This window comes from Narcine bancroftii, chromosome 3 (assembly GCF_036971445.1).
Source record: "Narcine bancroftii isolate sNarBan1 chromosome 3, sNarBan1.hap1, whole genome shotgun sequence".
NCBI classification, from domain to species: Eukaryota; Metazoa; Chordata; class Chondrichthyes; order Torpediniformes; family Narcinidae; genus Narcine; species Narcine bancroftii.
The window spans coordinates 237,277,415-237,297,579 of NC_091471.1; the positions used below are offsets into that span (position 1 = coordinate 237,277,415).

General features: G+C 46.1%; 1 protein-coding gene across 3 annotated transcripts in view; it reads left to right on the forward strand.

The window, feature by feature from the left end:
• The window catches only part of LOC138758362 (UV excision repair protein RAD23 homolog A-like), a 44,518-nt gene that overhangs the window by 8,299 nt on the left and 16,054 nt on the right, over nucleotides 1–20,165 (forward strand). For 2 of the 3 annotated variants that reach the window (XM_069927175.1, XM_069927177.1), the window contains exons 5-8: nucleotides 852–967; nucleotides 4,218–4,311; nucleotides 6,804–6,934; nucleotides 10,114–10,269. In XM_069927175.1, coding sequence (XP_069783276.1) covers nucleotides 852–967; nucleotides 4,218–4,311; nucleotides 6,804–6,934; nucleotides 10,114–10,269 — 497 coding nt within the window. The remainder of the gene's footprint in view (nucleotides 1–851; nucleotides 968–4,217; nucleotides 4,312–6,803; nucleotides 6,935–10,113; nucleotides 10,270–20,165) is intronic. The other variant, XM_069927176.1, reaches the window with a different exon arrangement.

Here is a 20,165-nt window from a genome sequence, read left to right on the forward strand (position 1 = left end):
GCTGTAAAGGCGTTTCATTAACCGCTACAAGTATTCTTTCCATTTTCCAAAAAATGTGTAAAGGCAGACCCGGGAGAGGGGGGAACAGAGACACATTGCTCTCTCCAGAGGTTCAACTGCCAGTCTGACTGCTGTTGGCTCCCTAAATGTTTTAAATGCCCTGTTAAAGTAGCCGATGGTTGTTTATTTTAAAATCCTGCGACCACTGGGTCTTGGCGCCAGATGGTGGCACCTGTAAGTGGCAGTGGCCTTGAGGGGCTGCAGACTCCAGAGAAGCAGAGGACTGGCGCAGGGCACCAGAAAATGGTGAGAACACCCTCCCTGTTTGAGAAAGAGAAACAGAGGTGACGACCCATGGGACGGTGACCCCGATGAGAGGATCTGTGGTTGAGGAAACACATAGGCAGTGGGCTGTTGGTGACTGAAGGCAAGGAACACCCTGCGGGCTGCAAGCTGTTGGCCATTATGGTTGAGGGACTCACACCAGACTGCCGATTGCTGGAGACTGGCTTGAAATTTGTTGAAGCAGTTTGGAACTGAGATGCTAGAGGGTGCTGGAGGCTGATCATGTCGGAGGTTTGCATCGAGAACTCAGGTTGCCGATGGTTTGGACTGGACTCTGTGAGGCTGCAGAGGCTGTGGGAGCACTAGAGGTGAATCCACGGACACTCAGTGACTCTGGGGGACTCTCTTTTGCTTCTCTTTCTCTGATTGTAAGAGGCATCGGGCAATTTCTGCTGATGGTGGATCTTTGTCTGCCTTACGGTTGACTAAGTGAAATTTAATGTAATATCATATTTTCTTTTTTATTACATGACAATAAAAGAATCTCGAATCATTTCTCTTTCCAGAATATGAGACCATGGTGTCGGAAATCATATCTATGGGTTATGATCGTGAGCAGGTGGCTGCAGCGTTAAGGGCAAGCTTCAATAATCCACACAGAGCGGTGGAGTACCTGCTTATGGTAATGAGTGGCTATGGTTGGGTGTCTGACTTTGATTGTGTGAGTGCCTGTTAAGTTAACATGTGAAGTACTGCTCAATCTTATTCAAGTTCAAGTTTATTTATCATCTGATTGTACAAGTACAACCTGATGAACCTTGGTGCAACACACTGTAAACACACATACAGGCAAATGATGCATATTTACAGTATTAATCTACAGTAAAATCCCCAGTATCTGGCACCTTTGGGAATTGTAGATGCGGGATATGAGTTTTTCGGTTGCTTGAGATAACGTGTTGCTTGGATTTGCGAACTAACAACGAGGTGTGCCAATTTAAAACTTTTTAAAATGCTATTCTCAAATATATAATTGAGCCAGGGAGGGGTAAAATGAGCATTTCATTCAGTTGTTGAAGGTGTAGTTGAAAGATGCTATGTGCAGGGTGGAAGGGGTCCTCACTGAGTTTGTGAGCCCTCTTTAGACCATGATACTGGTAAATCCCATCAACGAGGCAGGGGGTGGGGAGAGAAACTGCACTGATCCTCACTGCTGCTCTTATGGTCCTGTGGATTGACCTCCATCAACCGTACCACACTGATGCAGCCGGCCAGGATGCTCTCATTAGAGCTCCTGTAGAAAGTTGACAGGACAGTAGCCAGTAGCCTTGCCCACTTCAGTCTTCTCAGAAAGTGCAGTCGCTGTTGTGCCTTCCTGACAAGAGAGGAGATGTTTTGTGTCCACAATAGGTCACTAGTTAGGTGGACTTTGAGGAACTTGGTGCTCTCCCCTCTCTCCACTACAGAGTTATTGATGTGTAGTGGAGGATGGCCATTCCTGGTCCTCCTGAAGTCCACGATCATCTCCTTCATCAATGCAAGTTATCTGATTTGTTTCTGATAAAACAATGTTTTGGTATGATAGATAGAGCATGAGGAAGCATTTTCACGTGTGTTGGAGACTTGTCCCTTGATATTCTTTGAATGTGATGTTAAACCTCACCTGTTCTGTAAGTTGGGCATTAAAAACCATTGTTATAAAAATAAAGATCTCGTGTTGTGATCTATGCATATTGCTTAACTAACACCTCGATCAACTAACATAATCAAATCTGATTGCTGTTGACAAGATCTTCCTTTGGACAAATTGGCTGCGCATTTTCTGTCTTGCAGCTGTGGCGAACTTCAGTAATGTTTTAGTGATGGTGCTTTGGAATCTTCTGAGGTTGTGAGGGTGCTACTTAAATGTAATTCCTTTTCCTTTCGGAAAATATTCAACTTAAACTACCATCTTGCAGATGGTATATTTTCTTTTGCTCATTTTTCAGGATCTGGGCATTTCTAACAAGGCCAGCATTCATTGCTTACTCTTGTGCTCTTGAGAAGGTAGTAGTGATGTGCAATGGGATCCTAGAGGGATGTTGATACAACTGCTGATCTTGTCCTTGGTGATCGAGATTGTGAGCATAAGAGATGCCTAGGCAAGTAGTCTAGTCTGAAACCTGGTCAGAGGTGCTTACTGGGACCCTTCATCAATCTCAATAAAGGGTCTTTGTTTGAAACATTGTTGGACCATTTCTCTCTGTGGATACTGCCTGACCCACTCAGTCCCTCCAGCTTGTCTCTGTTCATTCAAGATTCCATCATTGCCAGTTCTTTTGTTCCCCTGCCTTCTGAAACCTGAGTGGCCTAGGAAAGTCATTACACAACATTTGGTAGATAGTACAAATTAGTCCACATGACCAAGAAGCCAAGGAAGAAAACAGAAGAAGCATAGAACACACAATCTCGGCCCACAATCTCATAACCCTCTATTTTTCTTCCATCCGTGTGCCTAAGAATCTCCTAAATGCCCCTATTGTTCTAGTTCCACCCCTGGCAATGCATTCCAGGCAGCCACTACTCTCTGTGTGAAAAACACACCTGACGTCTCCCCTAAACAAACCTCCCTTCACTTTGTACAAATGTCCTCTGGTGTTTGCTACTCCTGCCCTGAGAAAAAAAGATGCTGACTGTCCACCTTATCGATGCCTCTCATAATCGTGTAGACCTCTATTGTCTTCTCTCATCCTTCTTCACTCCAAAAGAGAAAAGACCCAGCTCTGCTAACCTTGCTTCATAAAACTTATTTTACAATCCATGCAGCATCCTGGTAAATCTTGGTAAATGTTGTCTCACCAGAGATTTGTAGAATTGCAACATGACTTCTTGACTCTTGAACTCAATTCCCACTATTAATGAAGCCCACCATTCCATAGGCCTTAACTATGGCACCCTTGAGAGGTGTATGGATTTGGACCCCAAGGTCCCTCTGTTCCTCCACACAGTTAAATATCTGACCATTAATCCTGTATTCAACCAAACACAAACACAGACTAAGTATGGTCTCACCAGAGATTTGTATAGTTGCAACATGACCTCTTGACTCCTGAAACCAATCTCCTGACTAAGAAATGTAGAAGACCATCAGCTGATGTTTTTTTTATGTAGGTGTGAATCATGTCTTGGTCAAATGTTTTTGTGAAGGTGAAGGAGTGGGAGAGTTGTGCATGCAAGGGGGGTGTGGGTGACACAGTGGGACATCTGGTAGAGCTGTTGCCTCACAGCTTGGGTAACCCAGTTTAATCCAGGTCTCTGGCACTGTCTGTATGGAGTTTTCACATTCTTCCCATGACCATTTGGGCTTCCTGCCACATTCTATAGACTTGTAGGTTAATAGGCCACTGCAAATTTCCCCGTGTGTAGATGACCCTTACCACCCAGGCCATGCCCTCTTCACACTGCTGCTATCGGGAAGGAGGTACAGGAGCCTGAAGACGAACGCCCAGCGGCATAAAAATAGCTTCTTCCCCTCCACCTTCAGATTTCTGAATGGACAATGAACTACAGACATGACCTCACTTTCTCTTCTTTTTGTGCCAACTTATTTATTTATTTAAATGTAATTTACAACAATTTTGCAGTTGTAATTCTGCCGCAATAAACTGTGATTCTGACTGGTTGACGGGTGGGTGGAGTTGATGACAATTCAAGGGGAATAAAATGGGATTAATGTGAATGGGTGCTAATCCAGAATAGACTCATGGTCTGAATGGCCTGCTTCTCTGCTAGACAACTCTGACCCATTTTTATATTTACTGCATTCTGTGAGAACCTCACAGCGGTGGCATGTGGAGGAAGAGTAAATAATGGGAACTGCATCTTTTTACTATTGAAAAATTAGTTATTTTCTTTTGCTAACAAAGCCACGTCGAAACTCTTTTTGTATCCAGGGTATGCCTGACAGTCCGACGAGTCTGGTGGAAGAGAGCACACCACTTCAAGATAGTCTTGAATCTGGTCAAGAATCTAACCCAGAAACACTAGGCAAGGCTTTTTTTAAACAATTTTATAAAGCTCCTCCTTCTGTATCTTAAGGCTTTTTCAGGTGGATTCTCTGCTCAGAAAGCACCAGAAGAAACAGAGGCAGCCCTTTAAATTGCAGTTCAGGTGGCAACGCTGAAAGCGCAACGCTGGCAACCTGAAAGGACAGCTGTGCCAGGATGCGCATCTGAGCACATTCCGGCTACTGCCCCTTGGGCTGTCAATTCAGGATGGGTGACTGTCAGCTGGGACAGCTAGTGCAGGCTATCAGCGTGGGGATGTACTGCGCGGGATGTCCCCACACTGATCCCGCTGTCCCGCTCTCTCCCCATTCACGGGGCTGGAGCCGCTGGCGGGGAAGGAGGCTGGAGCAGCGGCGGGGGAGGAGGCTGGAGTACCAGCGGGTGAGTTCGGGTCTGGAGCAGCTGGTGGGGGAGAAGGAGGCTGGAGCACCGGCGGATGAGTACGGGGGCTGGAGCACTGGCAGGTGAGTACAGGGGCTGGAGCGGCCGGAGGGGGAAGAGGCTGGAGCACAAGCAGGGGAGAAGGAGGCTGGAGCGGCCGGCAGGTGAGGAGGCTGGAGCACCGGTGGGGGAGAAGGAGGCTGAAGCACCAGCAGGTGAGTATGGGGGAATAGAGTGGTTGGCGGGTGAGTACGGGGGCTGGAGTACTCATGGGGGAGAAGGAGGATGGAGCGGCCGGCAGGGGAGAAGGGGGCGCTCGTGTTGGGTAATGGCATTGTTTCGGCCAGCCCCCTTCTCCCCCGCCGACCACTCCAGCCCCTTTCTCCCCATTCCCGAAATTAGTCCCGACAGTGTGGGGACAGCCCGTACCGACCGCCCAACAGTTTGGGGACTGGGAGAGGAGCTGTCAGGCGTTGGCCAGCTGATTGTCATCCGAATGTAGTCGCTTTTAGGCAGCTGTATTCAGATGGCTTGGGAGACCACTGTGCTGAGGGAATTATCCCTCTCAGAGGAGGGTCCCGCATAAACGACTGGCTTCCAAAGTCAAGGCTCATGGGATTGGGGGCAAAGTATTAATGTGGATTGAGAACTGGCTGGCAGGTAGAAGACAGAGAGTTGGGATAAATGGCTCATTTTCTGAGTGGCAGGCGGTGACCAGTCTGGTGCCACAGGGATCTGTACTGGGACCCCAGCTGTTCACAATTTACATTAATGATCTGGATGAGGGGATTGGATGTAATATCTCCAAATTTGCAGATGACACTAAGCTAGGAGGAGTTGTGTGCACGGAAGAAGGGGTCAGGAAGCTCCAGTGTGATTTGGATAAATTGAGGGACTGGGCAGATACATGGCAAATGCACTACAATGTGGATAAATGTGAGGTTATCCACTTTGGTAATACAAACCGGAGGGCAGATTACTATTTGAATGGCAATAGATTAAGAGATGGGGAAGTGCAGAGAGACCTAGGGGTACTTGTACACCAGTCTCTGAAGGCGAGCATGCAGGTACAGCAGGCGGTTAAAAAGGCAAATGGTATGTTGGCCCTCATATCAAGAGGGTTTGAGTATAGGAACAAGGATACCTTACTGCAGCTGTACAGGGCCTTGGTGAGACCCCACCTGGAGTATTGTGTGCAGTTTTGGTCACCTTATCTAAGGAAGGATGTTTTGCAATGGAGGGAGTGCAGAGGCGATTCACCAGGCTGATACCTGGAATGGCAGGAATGACTGATGAGGAAAGATTGCGCAAATTGGCATTGTACTCGCTGGAGTTTAGAAGATTGAGACCTATAAAATTCTGGCAGGACTGGACAGAATGGATGCAGATGGGATGTTTCCAAGGATGGGAAAATCCAGAACCCGGGGCCATGGTTTGAGGATAATAGGCAAACCATTTAGGACTGAGATGAGGAGGAATTTCTTTACCCAGAGGGTGGTGAATCTGTGAAATTCATTGCCACAGAGGGCAATAGAGGCAGGTTCATTAAATATATTTAAGAGGGAATTAGATATATTTCTTCAGTATAAGGGCATTAAAGGTTACGGAGAGAAGGCGGGGATGGGGTTCTGAACTTTAAGATCAGCCATGATCTCGTTGAATGGCGGAGCAGGCTCGAAGGGTCGAATGACCTACTCCTGCTCCTATCTTCTATGTTTCTATGTTTCTATGTTTGCCTTGCAGCCGCCTCCTGCACTTCCCACAGATGCATTTTGCCTAAATATGCAGCTTTACAAGTGGGTCAATTGGCCACCTGAAAGTGCCTGTAGTTACATATCCTGAAAATGGCTGTGCATGTTTAGCAGCAGTTACTGGTTTCATTTAAACCACTGTTTTTAATGCAGAGGCCCATTGGTATATTTAAGTTTGCTGTAATTGTTTGCTAAATTAACTGCAAAAGTAAATTGCCCAGAGAACACTGAGCCTACGGAGAGATATAGATTAGCATTCTGGTACATTCTTTGTATGCGCTGTAATGTGGCTCTCTTGTTATCTGCCTCAGTCCTGTCACCTGACCATTTTTCCCCTCAGGTGAAAGCCCTCTGGACTTCCTTCGTGATCTACCTCAGTTTCAGAACATGAGACAGGTACTTCAACAGAACTCGTCAATGTTACCAACTCTTCTTCAGCAACTGGGGAGAGAAAACCCCCAACTACTGCAGGTATGGTCGAAACATCTAGCTTTGTGGCATTTTTTTCAATAGATTAACCTTAGAAACAAAACACAATCATTGTGTTAACTCCATAGCCAAAATTACAAGATTATTAAGGAGTAAAACATGAAAGTCTGCAGACATCATGGTTGAAATAAAAACACAATGCTGGTGAAACTCAGCAGGTCAAACAGTGTACTTTATCATAATCAAAGTTTATCGTCATGAACGTGTCATGAAATTGTTGTTTTGTGGCAGCATCACAGTGCAAACATTTATATAAAACACCTGACAAAATAAATAAAAATAGTGCAGGAAAATGTCAAAGTGAAGCAGTTTCTGGTTCTTTGATTATTCAGGAATCTGATGGTGGAGGGGAAGAAGCTGTCCTTGTGCCACTGAGTGCTCGTCTTCAGGGACCAATGGTAGTAGAGTGAAGAGGGCATGGCCTGGAGGGTGGGGGTCTTTTGAGGATAGAGGCTGCTTTCTTAAGACAGCGCCTCATATAGATGTCCTCGATGGAGTGAAGGCTCGTGTCCATGATGTCATAGGCCGAGTTAACAACCCTCTGGATTTTTCTCTTGTCCTGAGTGTTGGAACCTCTGTGCCAGGCAGTGATGCAACCAGCCAGGATGCTCTCCACGGTCTACCTGTTGAAATTTTCACGAGTCTTCCCTGACATACCAGTTCTCCTCAAACACCTCACAAAGTCCAGCCGCTGGCGAACCTTCTTTGTGATTGTTTCAACATGGAGGCTCCAGGACAGATCCTCAGAGATGTTGACACCCAGGAATCTGAAGTTCATGACCCTCTCCACTGCTGACACCTCAATGAGTACTGGTTTGTGTTCTCCTGATTGCCTCCAGAAGTCCACAATTACCTCCTTGGATTTGCTAACGTCGAGTGCAAGGTTGTTGGTGTGATACCTCTCAACGAGCTGATCTATCTCCCTCCTGTACACCTCCTCATTGCCATTTGTGATTCTGCCGATGACCATGGTGCCATTGACAAATTTGTAGATAGCATTAGAATTGTGCCTGACCACACAGTCATGGGTGTATAATGAGTAGAGCAGTGGGCTAAGCACATGAAACATTGGTTCTATATTTTTATCTTTGTTATATAAAGTACGCTGTTTGACCTGCTGAGATTCTCCAGCAAGAGAATTTACACCATTTCAGACTGAATTGAATCCAAACCAGATTCCATTATTCCCACTTGGAACTGTTTGATGAGATCGTTGAACCCGCAGCAATCAAATGAACAATCCATTTCCCAGAACAGAGCTGTTTAATTAAACAGAAAATATAGAGTCTATTTCAGGTGACAATGTAACAGATGTGTGACCAGTGAAAGAATTGAAGTGAGAAAATTCTACACACAGTGATCAATTTGTACATTGTGTTAAGTTTGATGGCTGTGTTAACAATGTGACCAGCCTAGGGAGGAAGGTTTTTATTCTGGCTAAACAATGGTAGAGGAATGGCATTGCTAGAGGTGTTGTACCTTATGATTGTGGTCACTGTCTTGGTTGATACAATAAACATTGGTCAAGGTGCTTTCAGTAGCCAGGAGGCACTCGCTTGCCACTGATCTCGACAAAAGCTGCTCGCTCAGATCCGGAGATCCCTATGGCGCCTTCTCCGAGATTGCAGACTGTCAGGCATCTGTTAGGATCTTTGGTGTCCAGCAACAGTTGTACCGTCAAGCAGAGCAGCCAATCATATTGAAGTATTCTCATAACCAGCAAATTAGTAAGAGCCAAATTAGTATTTAAACATTTACAGACTATGGATTAAAGATTAAAGAATGCATAGAAAATTAAGAAAAAAGTGGAGATGTTGTGAACACTTTGAAACGATAGTCTATACTATTGTCAATCACCTTTTTTGTGCTCGGATTACTTTGAATATTTCTATTGTGTGTATTTATTGTCTCTTTTAATTCGATTAGTTTACTATTATAGCTTGTCTTTATAAGTATCTGTAAGAATTTCAGGAATATGTACAGTATAAGTCCAAAAATCCAGATGCCAGAAATCCAGGCCACCCGAGAATCCGGACACTCAAACCTTTTAAATGTTGCAGGCTTCTGCGTGTGTGCGTGCATGCGTAAGCACCATATATATATATCTTCTTTGGCTTGGCTTCGCGGACGAAGATTTATGGAGGGGGTAAAAAGTCCACGTCAGCTGCAGGCTCGTTTGTGGCTGACAAGTCCGATGCGGGACAGGCAGACACGATTGCAGCGGTTGCAAGGGAAAATTGGTTGGTTGGGGTTGGGTGTTGGGTTTTTCCTCCTTTGCCTTTTGTCAGTGAGGTGGGCTCTGCGGTCTTCTTCAAAGGAGGTTGCTGCCCGCCAAACTGTGAGGCGCCAAGATGCACGGTTTGAGGCGTTATCAGCCCACTGGCGGTGGTCAATGTGGCAGGCACCAAGAGATTTCTTTAGGCAGTCCTTGTACCTTTTCTTTGGTGCACCTCTGTCACGGTGGCCAGTGGAGAGCTCGCCATATAATACGATCTTGGGAAGGCGATGGTCCTCCATTCTGGAGACGTGTGAGACGTGCAGCAAGCAACCACGCTTAATACAGGTCATCCTATTTCAAAGAAACTCATTTGTATTTTTCTTTTACAACATTTTTAAATATGTTCTTTTTTTTTCAGAAGTTAAAAAAATTTATGTTTACATTTTTGTCACGTGTTGACTTTATCTTTCTTTAAAACCACTCGTTTTGATAAATGAAGCGTGTTCTATTGGTTAATGAATAAACTACCAACATTTACTTGTTCATCTCTTCTTTATTCCTCCTTATATTTCAATGTTAAAATTACTGCATGAGAATCTGGAAAATCCAAGGACCATCCCAGCCCCCCAAACAGTTCAGATTTTAGTTATTTTACATTGTACGATGACAGTAAACTCATTTTCATTATTATTTTGAAAGCTATTATATTTGGAATCTTTAATTTGTGGAGAATAAGACATGTAGGGAATCTTCTCATTGAGCCTGCTCCACCATCTCCTGCAAACGTTTTTAGCACTAGTTGCTGAGCAGCTGTTTCGTCCTGACGGTAGCAGACAACCTGAACTTTAAGATGAGTTAACGGTGTGTGAAGTGTTTGAAGGTGTTTTGATAGAACAGGATGCTTCATGTGCAACTATAATGCTCAGTCATAATGTTGTTACAGCAAATCAGCCAACATCGGGAGCAATTCATCCAGATGTTAAATGAACCCATGGAAGACATTGGTGAGATCGAAGGGGAAACGGGAGCAGTTGGAGAGGATACATCACCAGAAAACTACATCCAGGTTACACCCCAAGAAAAGGAAGCGATAGAACGGGTCAGTAAATTCACAAGAGAAATGCAGCCAAGCCAGAAGAAACCTTGGGATAGGACAAGAAACAAATAATTCATGGCTCCAGTGAGCTCTAGCTTTTCTGTATTGGAGCTATAGAGAAACCCTTGATATCTGGCACCTATAGGGATTGGTAGATGCCAAATAAGTGTATTTTCCAGTTCCTCGAGACTTACTCTTACAATGTATAACTAATACATTAAGAGTAAACAGTTTAAAAGACAAAAATGCTGTACTTACACTGAACAAACTTCACTTGCATGAATATATAAACCTTACTTTATTTTCAGTCACATTCTTGAAAACATTTCACCGTCGCTGAATCTAATCTACAGGTTTCTCCCCCTCCTTGGTGAACAATAATATTATGGATAATTAACCCCCCTTCCCCCAAGTTTACAGATAAAGCCTCTGACCAGGAGGCACCTAAGTAGGGATAAGGCAACACTTTAACAGAGTCACCCCAATGGTGAGTGGCATCAACCAGAGCTCTTCATCCTGGGCGACGCCATCGCTGATTCACACTGAGGTGATATGTAATTACACCACTAGGTCACCAGGGGTCATCCCGATGACCTTGTATATAAAGTAGTCCAGAGCTACAGTCTAGCCTTCCAGGTTCGTCTTGCAGAGAGACAAGACCTCTTAGTGTACAGATTAGTTTATTAAAGCTGTCTTATACTCGGACTGCTGGTGTGGTTATTGTCAGTACACACACAACTTTATTTAAACAGCTGCTACGAGCAAAGCCCGACCAAGGTCTCCCTCTGCTGGCTGAATATTTGTTCCCACCTTCACCAAAGGTCTATGTGTTACTTCAGAGGACATTTACAATGTTAAACTTATGTATTTTTACCTATTATTTTATTCTTATTTATTTTCCTTGAATTTTTTGCTTGTTGCTTGAATTCCTGGGTTTTACTGTATTTCTAACAGTGACCTCGTTGAAACAAAGATAATCATCAATGTGACAGCTGTTCAAACATCTCCAAGACATCAACTCTCTCGAAAGTGGTATAATTTGTTCTCGATCATTTCCACTTACCTTTGATGTCAAGGAGGGCAGGCAGATAGTTGCACAGTGATGGTTGAGATTTCCTGGATGGCCGGTTGATGTCAGAGCCACTGAGGTGCAGAACCTCCTGAAGGGAGGGGTGAACAGTCAGAATCTGGGATCTGTATCATTAACACATCAACAGAAAAGGGAGACTTGGGAGATAGATGTGGAGGAACCAAAAAGAGGACAAAGATAATAATCACAGGATTCCTACAGGTTTCATTGTCTCATGAGTATAGGAATAGGAGATGTAAGTGTAGCTGAAGTGCGGGGGGGGTGAGAGGGGGGACTGGTTTGGGGAAAGTTGGAGGTCAGTAAGCTGAATATTTTACCTTTCACAGGAAGAATGACCCAATGAGGAGGTTGACTGGGATCATTACAACTTGGGAGTGGGAGTGGGACCAAATGTGAGCCAAATGTGGAAACCAGGCTGTTGTTAAAAACATACAGCAACTTTCTGGTGTCAGAATACAATTTATTAGATGCCATCTCAACCCAGGTCACAGTGGGATTGGAACATATGACCTTGAATTGCTGCTTGGCACCATAAACTAATGTAAAACACAAAAGTCTGCAGACCCCGTGGTTGAAGTAAAATCATAATACCGGAGAAACTCAGCAGATCCCATAGTGTACTTAAAGGGTACCGTTTGACCTGCTGAGTTTCCCCAGCATTGTGTGTTTACCATAAAACATAAACTGATGTACTCCAAGAATAGAGTTCTGTTAAGGTTCTGTCTGCGATCCGTGTGCAGTGGGCTGTAGGGAACAATTTTTTGTTGCCTTCACAAGGTAGATATGAACTTGATGACAGTCATTGCTTTAGATAATGCGAGCTGATCACAGTCCAGGTTTTGTGTGGGTGTGATTTACACTAAAGGGAAACCTGTGACCTTCATCCTGTTGAAGTGTTTATTTGGACCTGTCTCTGCACACACTTGTGTTTCTCAAGAAGTTTGAAGAAAATGTTAGTGACCTTATTGCTCAGTGAGATAGTCAGGAATTAAATTGATTTAAATTTAGATGTTCAGCACAGTAACAGGTCATTTCGGCCCACAAGCCTGTGCTGCCCCAATTACACCAATCGACCTACAACATCTCCCCCCCCCCACTGTATGTTTTACAGGATGGGAGGAAACTAGAACACCTGAGAAATTCATGTAGCCACTGGGGAGAACATACAAACTCCTTACAGACAAGGCCGGATTTGAACCCCGGACCAGAACGCTGCCTGCTGTAACAGTATTACAGCTATGCTAACTGTGCTTCTATACAACATTTAATTTCATTAAACATTGAGGCAAGGACTTGTTCTTCTAAAATTGGTCAGTTTTTGTGATGGCACCCCTCTCCATTAACCCCCAGGTGCTCTTTACCAGGTGTTAACCAAGGAGGAGGACATGGAAGGTAGTGAATTCAGGGAGGGGTACATGGAAAGCTTGGAGCAGGTCAGTGGGAAGGAAAAGTAACTGTTAGATGTTGTGGAATCAGGGTTGATAGATCTCAGGACTGGTGAGATTTATCCCAGTGTGCTATGAGAAGTAAGGGATGAGACAGCTGGGGAACTGATGGGGATTTGTGAATCTTTGTTAGCCATATGACTAGAGGATGGCAAGTGCTCATTTATTTTACAGATCAGTTAACTACAGGCTGGTGTGTCTGTGTTAGTGGTAGGGAAATGATTGGAGAAAATCTTAACGGATGGCATTAAAAGCAATGCTATAGAGATTCAGCAGGTCAAACAGTGTACTTTATATAGCAAAAATATAGGTACAGAACCAATGTTTTGGGCTTGAGCCCTTCATCAAAGATTTATGTCTATCTGGATCAGGCAAGTTGGCATGGCTTGGTGTGGGGAAGTCTTGCCTCACTACTTGTGTTGGCAGATGGAATGTAGTCCCAACAAGAGTGAGGTGCTGGATTTTGAGAAGTCAAGTAGGGATTGGATATAGATCAGGTGGAGCAGAGGTGGGAGGTGTGTTGGCAGATGGAATGTAGTCCCAACAAGAGTGAGGTGCTGGATTTTGAGAAGTCAAATAGGGGTTGGATATAGATCAGGTGGAGCAGAGGTGGGAGGTGTGCTGGCAGATGGAATGTAGTCCCAACAAGAGTGAGGTGCTGGATTTTGAGAAGTCAAGTAGGGGTTGGATATAGATCAGGTGGAGCAGAGGTGGGAGGTGTGCTGGCATATGGAATGTAGTCCCAACAAGAGTGAGGTGCTGGATTTTGAGAAGTAAAGTAGGGGTTGGATATAGATCAGGTGGAGCAGAGGTGGGAGGTGTGTTGGCAGATGGAATGTAGTCCCAACAAGATTGAGGTGCTGGATTTTGAGAAGTCAAGTAGGGATTGGATATAGATCATGTGGAGCAGAGGTGGGAGGTGTGTTGGCAGATGGAATGTAGTCCCAATAAGAGTGAGGTGCTGGATTTTGAGAAGTCAAGTAGGGATTGGATACAGATCAGGTGGAGCAGAGGTGGGAGGTGTGCTGGCAGATGGAATGTAGTCCCAACAAGAGAGAGTGCTGGATTTTGAGAAGCCAAGTAGGGGTTGGATATAGATCAGGTGGAGTAGAGGTGGGTGGTGTGCTGGCAGATGGAATGTAGTCCCAACAAGAGTGAGGGGCTGGATTTTGAGAAGCCAAGTAGTGGTTGGATATAGATCAGGTGAAGTAGAGGTGGGAGGTGTGCTGGCAGATGGAATATAGTCCCAACAAGAGTGAGGGGCTTGATTTTGAGAAGCCAGGTACGAGTTGGATATAGATCAGGTGGAGTAGAGGTGGGAGGTGTGCTGGCAGATGGAATGTAGTCCCAACAAGATTGAGGTGCTGGATTTTGAGAAGACAAGTAGGGGTTGGATATAGATCAGGTGGAGCAGAGGTGGGAGGTGTGTTGGCAGATGGAATGTAGTCCCAATAAGAGTGAGGTGCTGGATTTTGAGAAGTCAAGTAGGGATTGGATACAGATCAGGTGGAGCAGAGGTGGGAGGTGTGCTGGCATATGGAATGTAGTCCCAACAAGAGTGAGGGGCTGGATTTTGAGAAGTCAAGTAGGGGTTGGATATAGATCAGGTGGAGCAGAGGTAGGAGGTGTGCTGGCAGATGGAATATAGTCCCAACAAGAGTGAGGTGCTGGATTTTGAGAAGCCAAGTAGGGGTTGGATATAGATCAGGTGGAGTAGAGGTGGGTGGTGTGCTGGCAGATGGAATGTAGTCCCAACAAGAGTGAGGGGCTGGATTTTGAGAAGCCAAGTAGTGGTTGGATATAGATCAGGTGGAGTAGAGGTGGGAGGTGTGCTGGCAGATGGAATATAGTCCCAACAAGAGTGAGGGGCTGGATTTTGAGAAGCCAGGTAGGGGTTGGATATAGATCAGGTGGAGCAGAGGTGGGAGGTGTGCTGGCAGATGGAATGTAGTCCCAACAAGATTGAGGTGCTGGATTTTGAGAAGACAAGTAGGGGTTGGATATAGATCAGGTGGAGCAGAGGTGGGAGGTGTGCTGGCAGATGGAATGTAGTCCCAACAAGAGTGAGGTGCTGGATTTTGAGAAGTCAAGTAGGGGTTGGATATAGATCAGGTGGAGCAGAGGTGGAAGGTGTGCTGGCATATGGAATGTAGTCCCAACAAGAGTGAGGTGCTGGATTTTGAGAAGTAAAGTAGGGGTTGGATATAGATCAGGTGGAGCAGAGGTGGGAGGTGTGCTGGCATATGGAATGTAGTCCCAACAAGAGTGAGGGGCTGGATTTTGAGAAGTCAAGTAGGGGTTGGATATAGATCAGGTGGAGCAGAGGTGGGAGGTGTGCTGGCATATGGAATGTAGTCCCAACAAGAGTGAGGGGCTGGATTTTGAGAAGTCAAGTAGGGGTTGGATATAGATCAGGTGGAGCGGAGGTAGGAGGTGTGCTGGCAGATGGAATATAGTCCCAACAAGAGTGAGGTGCTGGATTTTGAGAAGCCAAGTAGGGGTTGGATATAGATCAGGTGGAGTAGAGGTGGGTGGTGTGCTGGCAGATGGAATGTAGTCCCAACAAGAGTGAGGGGCTGGATTTTGAGAAGCCAAGTAGTGGTTGGATATAGATCAGGTGGAGTAGAGGTGGGAGGTGTGCTGGCAGATGGAATATAGTCCCAACAAGAGTGAGGGGCTGGATTTTGAGAAGCCAGGTAGGGGTTGGATATAGATCAGGTGGAGCAGAGGTGGGAGGTGTGCTGGCAGATGGAATGTAGTCCCAACAAGATTGAGGTGCTGGATTTTGAGAAGACAAGTAGGGGTTGGATATAGATCAGGTGGAGCAGAGGTGGGAGGTGTGTTGGCAGATGGAATGTAGTCCCAACAAGATTGAGGTGCTGGATTTTGAGAAGTCAAGTAGGGATTGGATATAGATCATGTGGAGCAGAGGTGGGAGGTGTGTTGGCAGATGGAATGTAGTCCCAATAAGAGTGAGGTGCTGGATTTTGAGAAGTCAAGTAGGGATTGGATACAGATCAGGTGGAGCAGAGGTGGGAGGTGTGCTGGCAGATGGAATGTAGTCCCAACAAGAGAGAGTGCTGGATTTTGAGAAGCCAAGTAGGGGTTGGATATAGATCAGGTGGAGTAGAGGTGGGTGGTGTGCTGGCAGATGGAATGTAGTCCCAACAAGAGTGAGGGGCTGGATTTTGAGAAGCCAAGTAGTGGTTGGATATAGATCAGGTGAAGTAGAGGTGGGAGGTGTGCTGGCAGATGGAATATAGTCCCAACAAGAGTGAGGGGCTTGATTTTGAGAAGCCTGGTACGAGTTGGATATAGATCAGGTGGAGTAGAGGTGGGAGGTGTGCTGGCAGATGGAATGTAGTCCCAACAAGATTGAGGTGCTGGATTTTGAGAAGACAAGTAGGGGTTGGATATAGATCAGGTGGAGCAGATGTGGGAGGTGTGTTGGCAGATGGAATGTAGTCCCAATAAGAGTGAGGTGCTGGATTTTGAGAAGTTAAGTAGGGATTGGATAGAGATCAGGTGGAGCAGAGGTGGGAGGTGTGCTGGCATATGGAATGTAGTCCCAACAAGAGTGAGGGGCTGGATTTTGAGAAGTCAAGTAGGGGTTGGATATAGATCAGGTGGAGCAGAGGTAGGAGGTGTGCTGGCAGATGGAATATAGTCCCAACAAGAGTGAGGTGCTGGATTTTGAGAAGCCAAGTAGGGGTTGGATATAGATCAGGTGGAGTAGAGGTGGGTGGTGTGCTGGCAGATGGAATGTAGTCCCAACAAGAGTGAGGGGCTGGATTTTGAGAAGCCAAGTAGTGGTTGGATATAGATCAGGTGGAGTAGAGGTGGGAGGTGTGCTGGCAGATGGAATATAGTCCCAACAAGAGTGAGGGGCTGGATTTTGAGAAGCCAGGTAGGGGTTGGATATAGATCAGGTGGAGCAGAGGTGGGAGGTGTGCTGGCAGATGGAATGTAGTCCCAACAAGATTGAGGTGCTGGATTTTGAGAAGACAAGTAGGGGTTGGATATAGATCAGGTGGAGCAGAGGTGGGAGGTGTGTTGGCAGATGGAATGTAGTCCCAACAAGATTGAGGTGCTGGATTTTGAGAAGTCAAGTAGGGATTGGATATAGATCATGTGGAGCAGAGGTGGGAGGTGTGTTGGCAGATGGAATGTATTCCCAATAAGAGTGAGGTGCTGGATTTTGAGACGTCAAGTAGGGATTGGATACAGATCAGGTGGAGCAGAGGTGGGAGGTGTGCTGGCAGATGGAATGTAGTCCCAACAAGAGAGAGTGCTGGATTTTGAGAAGCCAAGTAGGGGTTGGATATAGATCAGGTGGAGTAGAGGTGGGTGGTGTGCTGGCAGATGGAATGTAGTCCCAACAAGAGTGAGGGGCTGGATTTTGAGAAGCCAAGTAGTGGTTGGATATAGATCAGGTGAAGTAGAGGTGGGAGGTGTACTGGCAGATGGAATATAGTCCCAACAAGAGTGAGGGGCTTGATTTTGAGAAGCCAGGTACGAGTTGGATATAGATCAGGTGGAGTAGAGGTGGGAGGTGTGCTGGCAGATGGAATGTAGTCCCAACAAGATTGAGGTGCTGGATTTTGAGAAGACAAGTAGGGGTTGGATATAGATCAGGTGGAGCAGAGGTGGGAGGTGTGTTGGCAGATGGAATGTAGTCCCAACAAGATTGAGGTGCTGGATTTTGAGAAGTCAAGTAGGGATTGGATATAGATCAGGTGGAGCAGAGGTGGGAGGTGTGTTGGCAGATGGAATGTAGTCCCAACAAGATTGAGGTGCTGGATTTTGAGAAGACAAGTAGGGGTTGGATATAGATCAGGTGGAGCAGAGGTGGGAGGTGTGCTGGCAGATGGAATGTAGTCCCAACAAGATTGAGGTGCTGGATTTTGAGAAGTCAAATAGGGGTTGGATATAGATCAGGTGGAGCAGAGGTGGGAGGTGTGCTGGCAGATGGAATGTAGTCCCAACAAGAGTGAGGTGCTGGATTTTGAGAAGTCAAGTAGGGGTTGGATATAGATCAGGTGGAGCAGAGGTGGGAGGTGTGCTGGCATATGGAATGTAGTCCCAACAAGAGTGAGGTGCTGGATATTGAGAAGTAAAGTAAGGGTTGGATATAGATCAGGTGGAGCAGAGGTGGGAGGTGTGCTGGCATATGGAATGTAGTCCCAACAAGAGTGAGGTGCTGGATTTTGAGAAGTCAAGTAGGGGTTGGATATAGATCAGGTGGAGTAGAGGTGGGTGGTGTGCTGGCAGATGGAATGTAGTCCCAACAAGAGTGAGGGGCTGGATTTTGAGAAGCCAAGTAGTGGTTGGATATAGATCAGGTGAAGTAGAGGTGGGAGGTGTGCTGGCAGATGGAATATAGTCCCAACAAGAGTGAGGGGCTTGATTTTGAGAAGCCAGGTACGAGTTGGATATAGATCAGGTGGAGTAGAGGTGGGAGGTGTGCTGGCAGATGGAATGTAGTCCCAACAAGATTGAGGTGCTGGATTTTGAGAAGACAAGTAGGGGTTGGATATAGATCAGGTGGAGCAGAGGTGGGAGGTGTGCTGGCAGATGGAATGTAGTCCCAACAAGATTGAGGTGCTGGATTTTGAGAAGTCAAATAGGGGTTGGATATAGATCAGGTGGAGCAGAGGTGGGAGGTGTGCTGGCAGATGGAATGTAGTCCCAACAAGAGTGAGGTGCTGGATTTTGAGAAGTCAAGTAGGGGTTGGATATAGATCAGGTGGAGCAGAGGTGGGAGGTGTGCTGGCATATGGAATGTAGTCCCAACAAGAGTGAGGTGCTGGATTTTGAGAAGTAAAGTAAGGGTTGGATATAGATCAGGTGGAGCAGAGGTGGGAGGTGTGCTGGCATATGGAATGTAGTCCCAACAAGAGTGAGGGGCTGGATTTTGAGAAGTCAAGTAGGGGTTGGATATAGATCAGGTGGAGTAGAGGTGGGTGGTGTGCTGGCAGATGGAATGTAGTCCCAACAAGAGTGAGGGGCTGGATTTTGAGAAGCCAAGTAGTGGTTGGATATAGATCAGGTGGTGTAGAGGTGGGAGGTGTGCTGGCTGATGGAATATAGTCCCAACAAGAGTGAGGGGCTGGATTTTGAGAAGCCAGGTAGGGGTTGGATATAGATCAGGTGGAGCAGAGGTGGGAGGTGTGCTGGCAGATGGAATGTAGTCCCAACAAGATTGAGGTTCTGGATTTTGAGAAGCCAAGTTTGGGTTGGATTTAGATCAGGTGGAGCAGAGGTGGGAGGTGTGTTGAAAGATGGAATGTAGTCCCAACAAGAGTGAGGGGCTGGATTTTGAGAAGTCAAGTAGGGATTGGATATAGATCAGGTGGAGCAGAGGTAGGAGGTGTGCTGGCAGATGGAATATAGTCCCAACAAGAGTGAGTTGCTGGATTTTGAGAAGCCAAGTAGGGGTTGGATATAGATCAGGTGGAGTAGAGGTGGGTGGTGTGCTGGCAGATGGAATGTAGTCCCAACAAGAGTGAGGTGCTGGATTTTGAGAAGCCAAGTAGTGGTTGGATATAGATCAGGTGGAGCAGAGGTGGGAGGTGTGTTGGCAGATGGAATGTAGTCCCAACAATAGTGAGGTGCTGGATTTTGAGAAGTCAAATAGGGGTTGGATATAGATCAGGTGGAGCAGAGGTGGGAGGTGTGCTGGCAGATGGAATGTAGTCCCAACAAGAGTGAGGTGCTGGATTTTGAGAAGACAAGTAGGGGTTGGATATAGATCAGGTGGAGCAGAGGTGGGAGGTGTGCTGGCATATGGAATGTAGTCCCAACAAGAGTGAGGGGCTGGATTTTGAGAAGTCAAGTAGGGGTTGTATATAGATCAGGTGGAGCAGAGGTGGGAGGTGTGCTGGCATATGGAATGTAGTCCCAACAAGAGTGATGTGCTGGATTTTGAGAAGTAAAGTAGGTGTTGGATATAGATCAGGTGGAGCAGAGGTGGGAGGTGTGCTGGCATATGGAATGTAGTCCCAACAAGTGTGAGGGGCTGGATTTTGAGAAGTCAAGTAGGGGTTGGATATAGATCAGGTGGAGCAGAGGTAGGAGGTGTGCTGGTAGATGGAATGTAGTCCCAAGAAGAGTGAAGGGCTGGATTTTGAGAAGTCAAGTAGGGGTTGGATATAGATCAGGTGGAGCAGAGGTGGGAGGTGTGCTGGCAGATTGAATATAGTCCCAACAAGAGTGAGGGGCTTGATTTTGAGAAGCCAGGTAGGGGTTGAATATAGATCAGGTGGAGCAGAGGTGGGAGGTGTGTTGGGAGATGGAATGTAGTCCCAACAAGATTGAGGTGCTGGATTTTGAGAAGCCAAGTAGGGGTTGGATATAGATCAGGT